This window comes from Polyodon spathula, chromosome 16 (genome assembly GCF_017654505.1).
Source record: "Polyodon spathula isolate WHYD16114869_AA chromosome 16, ASM1765450v1, whole genome shotgun sequence".
Classification (NCBI taxonomy): Eukaryota; Metazoa; Chordata; class Actinopteri; order Acipenseriformes; family Polyodontidae; genus Polyodon; species Polyodon spathula.
The window spans coordinates 14,489,749-14,496,267 of NC_054549.1; the positions used below are offsets into that span (position 1 = coordinate 14,489,749).

The 6,519-nt window shown below is 36.3% G+C and overlaps 1 protein-coding gene across 1 annotated transcript; it reads right to left on the reverse strand.

Annotated features, from left to right (window-relative positions):
* Window positions 1–1,858: 1,858 nt before the first annotated feature.
* On the reverse strand, window positions 1,859–6,027 carry LOC121329383 (tumor necrosis factor receptor superfamily member 18-like). Its single transcript, XM_041274963.1, has 7 exons — window positions 5,885–6,027; window positions 5,446–5,550; window positions 5,007–5,138; window positions 4,611–4,698; window positions 3,695–3,768; window positions 3,388–3,516; window positions 1,859–2,396 (listed from the first exon to the last, which is right to left on the reverse strand). The coding sequence occupies exons 1-7, from the start codon at window positions 6,018–6,020 to the stop codon at window positions 2,263–2,265; spliced, it is 798 nt and encodes a 265-aa protein (XP_041130897.1). The 5' UTR covers window positions 6,021–6,027; the 3' UTR covers window positions 1,859–2,262.
* Window positions 6,028–6,519: the final 492 nt, after the last annotated feature.

The following is a 6,519-nucleotide window of genomic DNA, read 5'->3' on the forward strand; positions in this document are numbered from 1 at the left end:
GCACACGCCTCTATTATAATAAACTTGTTGTTTTCTGTTATTGCTGTATGTGCTCTCCCACGGTTGTTAGAAACCATGTTTGGTCAGTGTTTACATCTTGTGGTTTAGTAGCAGTAGGCTGTCAGGATTGCTTGTGACAGCTCAGCTTTTCTTTTGTTCACATTTCTGTAGGCTGCTCATATGCCTGTATGCAATGAAGAACTGGTAGACAAGCAGACATTGATTAATAAGGTGTAAAAGTTTAGTGGTAACACTTTACATTAAGGTGCTGCTTATTAATGTTTTATAAATGTTGTATAAATATATAATATGTGCTTAATAACTATGTTATAGAGTATTAATAAGACATCGTAGATGGTTTATAACCATGCAATAGCCATAAATTACAGTTTTATGAAGGGGACAGTTTTTAGCTATTTATTGTACTTCGGGTGTTTAAACGTAATTCTGTTTATGGCTATAACATGGTTATAAACTATATATGATGCTTTATTAACACTCTATTACATAGTTATTAAGCATATATTATATATTTATAAAACAGTAATACGCAGTGCTGGTATAACTACAGCTATGCACAGGTTCAGACTGCTGTGCTGCAGGTGTGTTGTGCAATAGAAACACCAAAGTTTCTATATAATAGTATAGTGTTTTCATTCCTAAAAGCTGTGGGGAAACTTGAGCTGTGACCAGACCAAATTGTTTCATTTCAACTAACTTAGTATCATTTTAATTTTTTAATGTTTTCACTGTGACTATATGTGGGGCTTCATTGCTTTACAGTGGGTCTTTTGCACCTATTGATGGATGTACTAACTGATGGGCAAGCGTCAGACATGCAACAGGTAGGACAATGGAAAGGTACAACACTGTGTCTCTTTTTTTGCAAATTTACACATGCAACATTTTTCACCTTTTTAAAAGGTCACACTTTAACAATCGCAGGTGCCATTCAATAGTTCTTTTGTGAAACGCCCCCCCCCCAAAAAAAAAATATTTACATACTGTACAACAAAGATTTTATTAATTAATTAATTAATTTACATTTGTATAGCATCTTTAGCCAACACAGATGCATATAAAGCTTGTCTATACAAGTATTTGTTTTAATGCACTGCAGCTCAACCTTATTGCAAACACATTAGTTGCTTATATCAGAGGTAGATTCATTTAAAAAACAAAACATACAGTGCCACTGGTGCTGTTTTCTGTTTTCCCTTAAAGGATAAAGTGAAATATCATTGAGACACCATTGTAATACTGTATGACTTTCACAGAACCCTAAACTATAACCAGCCCACAGAATTAAAACAATGTCAACTCTATAGGTAACAAAAACAATAATGCACAGTGTTTCTGGTTTATTATCACACTGGCACTAATATAGTATATTGTGTAGAGAGCTGTATAATACAAGCTGATCTGCATCCCCCCCCCCTCCCCCCACCTGGCATTGTTGCAAAATTGTCATTGCTAAATATTTTTTAAACTATACGTTTTTTTTTAGACTGAGTTGGAGTTCTATGAGGAGATGCAAAAGTGTCTACTCACTGTGGAATTCACTTTGTCTCTTTTTTTGTTTGCTGAACTGACTGTGCAAACAATAGCAGCAACAACAAGGCCAGAACTGTTCGACTTCTTTGCAAACTCTTTAGTTGATGGTGCCATATAGTGAGAGCCCAGGGAACTTATTCAACACTTTGTGTACGCAAGCTCAGGTTCTTTGATTTTTTCCTCTGTTAGCACTAGATGGTTTAAAAAAAAAACGCATTTTATATATATATATATATATATATATATATATATATATATATATATATATATATATATATATATATATATATAAGGGTGATTATTATTCAAGGTATTCCTCAGCTATTTATTTAATGTTAATGACACTTCATGTGGAAAATGAACTATAAGGTTTATTGCCAATGGGTTCACATTCCATAACTGTTATTATTAATAATCCCATAATGTTGTTTTTTGACAGGTAATATCCATTATTTATAACCCATAAACTAAAGGTTTAAATGTTCGACTTAAAAGTGGTTAGCCTTCAAAAATGTATTAAATTAGGACATTGGTAAAGTTGTTCGTCCAACCGAAGATTTTGTTCATACAAATTGTTTTAAAAGCCAATTGGAAGTTGATTTTCCTCTGATATCATACAGAGGCTGCTGAGGTTTCTGAAGACCAATCAAAACTTCACTCCTTGTCTGAGGTATGCTTTTGCCACCGGCCGCTCTTCTAACTCGGATCCTATGCACCTATAATGTGGCTTTTTATATTGTCATCCTCTACTGACTTGTCTCCACTTTCCTCTTTTGATATCTGACAGCTACAGGCATCTTCCGGTTGGCATCTTTCTTTCAACAATGGATCGAGACCTGCTTCTGAAAGATGAAAGTCATAAAACATTACATTTGGATACTTAGAAAGTGTATCAGGTGTAACGGGCAGCATTGTATGTGAAGCACTGTGGTTATGGATCCTGTTGGTGCGATGAGATGACTCTTGAGATAAATTCAAGACTGCAGAGGAGCCCGGCTCTTTCGCACTGTGGTTGAGACGTTCGCTTGTGGTGCGCGGGGTTGTCGGTTTGCACCCAGCCTCTGCCTGTTACACACCCACCTTATACATAAGAGAACATTACACTCTGCAGCACATCACAGAAATAAGTGCATTGGAGTAATTAACAAAACAGCAAAGGAGCAGACAATTCATTTAAGCTGCTTTAAAAGGCAGTCTTAATTTCAAGTTAATTAGGTACCAGGATTAAGAGGTGTTAACTGCATGTCATTCATAAAGTTACTACAACGCTGCATTGGTGAGATAAAAAAGGATCTTGATGAAGCTGTTATCTGGAAGGCTTAAACGATAAGAATCAGTCTAGTATGTTTTCTGTTTCCTCTCTGTTCAGGAAATGTTTCACATGACCACACAATTATTGTTATGTTGAATGTACTATTTCTGGTAGGTAGAAATCATGTTACATTTCTCAGACACACCTCACCACTAGCAGGTAATTAATGGAAGGTGCGAGTAATTAAGACACAGAGGTAATTCCAGAGCAATTAAACCACACATAGAGAAGTGCCCATATACCAGGTTGATTACATGTTTGGAAAGTTGACCCAGACCTGGGGTCAATTATAATTATGATTTACAATTACATGTTTATCAAATTCTAAAATTCTGAAGAAAAAGTAAGCTAAATAAATGTTTAATTGAACTGCAATTGATCCTGAATTCAATTACAATTGCAATGATATGCATTGTATATGCAATTAGTTACAAACGATCCAATTCCAATAGTATAACCCCAGGCCTGTCTTGGTCCATGGTGCAAGTTTGTAGGTACATAATTAGTAAGTGAAAACTTACCTGCAATAGTCATCATTGTCCAGCTCTTACATTGAGCCTTCCATATCAAGACACTCACAGAAAGAAGTATCAAGGAGAAAATAAATAAAATCCATGCAGCCACCACAGTAATGGTTTGGTATCTGGTATCTTCGGAAATAAAACAAAGAAAGAAGCAGACGTTACTCATTGGCATTTTTCAGCATTGTACAATGTTTCTCTCAGAATACACCTGTATTACAATGGAAAATACAAACATCTACAGGACTTGTTCATCTAATTTAAAGATCACTTTTAAAAGAGGAACCACAGAAAATGTTATTCTTACCATTCTCACATCCGCACTTTGCATTGTGGGTATGGTTACCAGGGGTGACTGTAATCAGACCCAAAGCCTGACAACTGAGAGACAGAAAACCACAAATATTCAGAGATCACATTTAAACCAATGAAACTCTCTACTGCCGTTTCAGAACGGATACACCTAAGAATATCATACGTTTCCACAGCCCACCACTAATATTGATTACACATACAATAAGTGTCAGTAATTCAGATATAATTATGCATTCATGTGAAGTAAACATACATACTTTTCTGATACAATTGTGTGCTTACGTACACATTAGTAATAACTATGCATAATAACTTTGTAATTATGTGTAAGTACACATGTGTTTACTAAGTAACTACTGTGTAAATACATAGTGATTAGAGACACACTGTAAAGTGTTATAAATTATTCATTTTACCAGGAGCTATGTAAAACAATGACAAGTAGATCAGTTTGTTTTGTACCTATTTGATGCCACTGTAAGAAAAACACTGACACTGAGCTACAGAAAACAGATATACTTGGACTTTGTTCTCAATTTTGCAAGACTCTGAGGTTTTGAATTAAATGCTCACATGCACATTTTGCAGAACTAAGCAATATAGATGGGGATGACGATTGTCATTTGTAATTCTGAAATCCAGTCTTATGCCACGGGACAGTTGCTTGTATTCATATCAATGTTAAGATATTATTCAGCATGTCAATTAAATTAGTACTCCTCGTTGAAGAACCTGCATATTCTAAATTTAAGTAGAAAAACAGATGCAAAGAACCCTATCTCATAGTAGAAAAGAGATAACAGCGATAATATTGCTTTGAGAAAATGGATTTTACAACTTCACTTAGCATGTTTTGCAACTTCTATAAAGGTTAGGAGGCCAATTCAAATTGAAGATATAGTACTTACTCAGTCCATGGCTTGCAGGTGCCTGCTTCTGTGTCCGAAAAGGTATTGTTCATACACTGTTCACATGTATATGTATAGGTTATAGTGCCTGAAAATGTAAAAGACTATAACTCAATAGCACTTGTGCCATAACACAGCATATACTGCAACAGCCATTGCAAATAGCTTTGCTTTTGACAAGGTGAAATCAAGCTGCACCTGTTTCAGTAGAAAAGGACAACTTCTCTTGCGCAACAAACTTTCAACAACCTTTAAAAATATAACCACTCTATATCTGCCAGTTTTCCAATAGCTGTGGTACAATAAGAGGTGGGCTTTGAGCAAATTCTCCCTCTTCGATGGAGTTTTTACAAGTATAGTTCTGCTTAGCTTTCAAATAAGACTTTGAGTTCTTACCTGATCTTTTAAGTTCAGTCCCTCTCTTGCAATTCTCCATTGGTATACAGCGACTATGTTCAGGATTCTTGTAGACATAGCCAGTTTTACAGTGGCATTCCTTGCTGGTAGCATTGCACTGCAGATAATTATCTAACAAAAAAAAAGAGCATTGTATCTTTATGAAAATACAATCTTTAAGCCCATTGTTACCACAATACATGTAACTATACAATTGTATCAGAAAAGAGTTAGGAATAGGGTAACATCACAAGAACAAAAAATCATGAATGTGAATACTGAGTTTAACATTTCAGCTTAACCCTAACCCTTACCCTAATCAAAAGAATGTGGCTTTACATTGGCCTGTCTTTCTGTACCAGGTAAAGAGCGTGGCCGGTCTTTCTGCAGCTATGCTGATATAACACTCTCTTTGTACCAGTGTAGTGTATGTACTTACCTTCCTTGCAATGGCATGGCTTACACTTGTCAGCGTTCCACTCTGAAGAAAATGTACCCAGTGAACAATTAGTGCACAGATTGCTGGTGCCTGTCTTGTAAGTTCCTGAAAAGAAGACAAGTTAGCCGTGTGACAATTCCAGCATTTCAAGATTCAAATGTTTTGCCAGGGCAACGTCACAAACTGCATAGAGTTCACAGAAACTCTTTTCAAATTTCTACAACTGAAATGAAAAAATCAGGATCAATGAAAATATACAAAGTAAAAACAGAAAAGGAAATGTCAAAAAAATACAATTTTTCTATAGAACCTTAACTCTAAATCTTATTTTACATATCATGCATTGCATATGGCTATATTTCAGATTCAAGCGCAACGCACCAATAACAACATGCCTAGTTAATGACTGTCAGTAATGTTCGTCACAAAAGCTTCTTACCAGGGGGGCACCCATCACAGCAGGGCTCTGGTGTGCCCTTGATAGCAGCACTGTTTGAAAAGCCCTCTCCAAAGATACACATCCCAGACAGGAGAAGCACACACACTGTGGATAGGAGCAGCTGAGCTATCCGCATGGTTACTGTTTTGTCAGTCACTAGCAATGTGTGACTTGCTCTGTGGTGTTTGGGGCTTTATAGCTTCCCCTGTGACGTCTGCAGCTGTGCTGTAGCTTGAGTGAGTTTCTCATAAACTTTGCTAGCAGGAATTTCTGTGGGCTGTACGCACAAAACTGTGAGCGCAATTCACAAAGCATTATATATATATATATATATACAGCTCTGGAAAAAATTAAGAGACCACTGCAAATTGTTCTTAAATCAGCATCTCTACCTGTATGGCAGCCATTCCATTCCAGTGTCTCTTGAATTCTAACACAGGCACACCTCATTCTGCAGAATGAGGTACTGATTAGGGGATCACCTGAACCAAATCTTATTTAACGAGGAAAAGTATAAAAACCACTCCTGTGGTCATCACTATCCTCTTGCAATAGGCCAGCTGGATGGCAAAACAGTGCTGGTAGTACCTCAAAAGTAATTGGAATCAAAAAATAACTATTGCCCATGCCCAAAG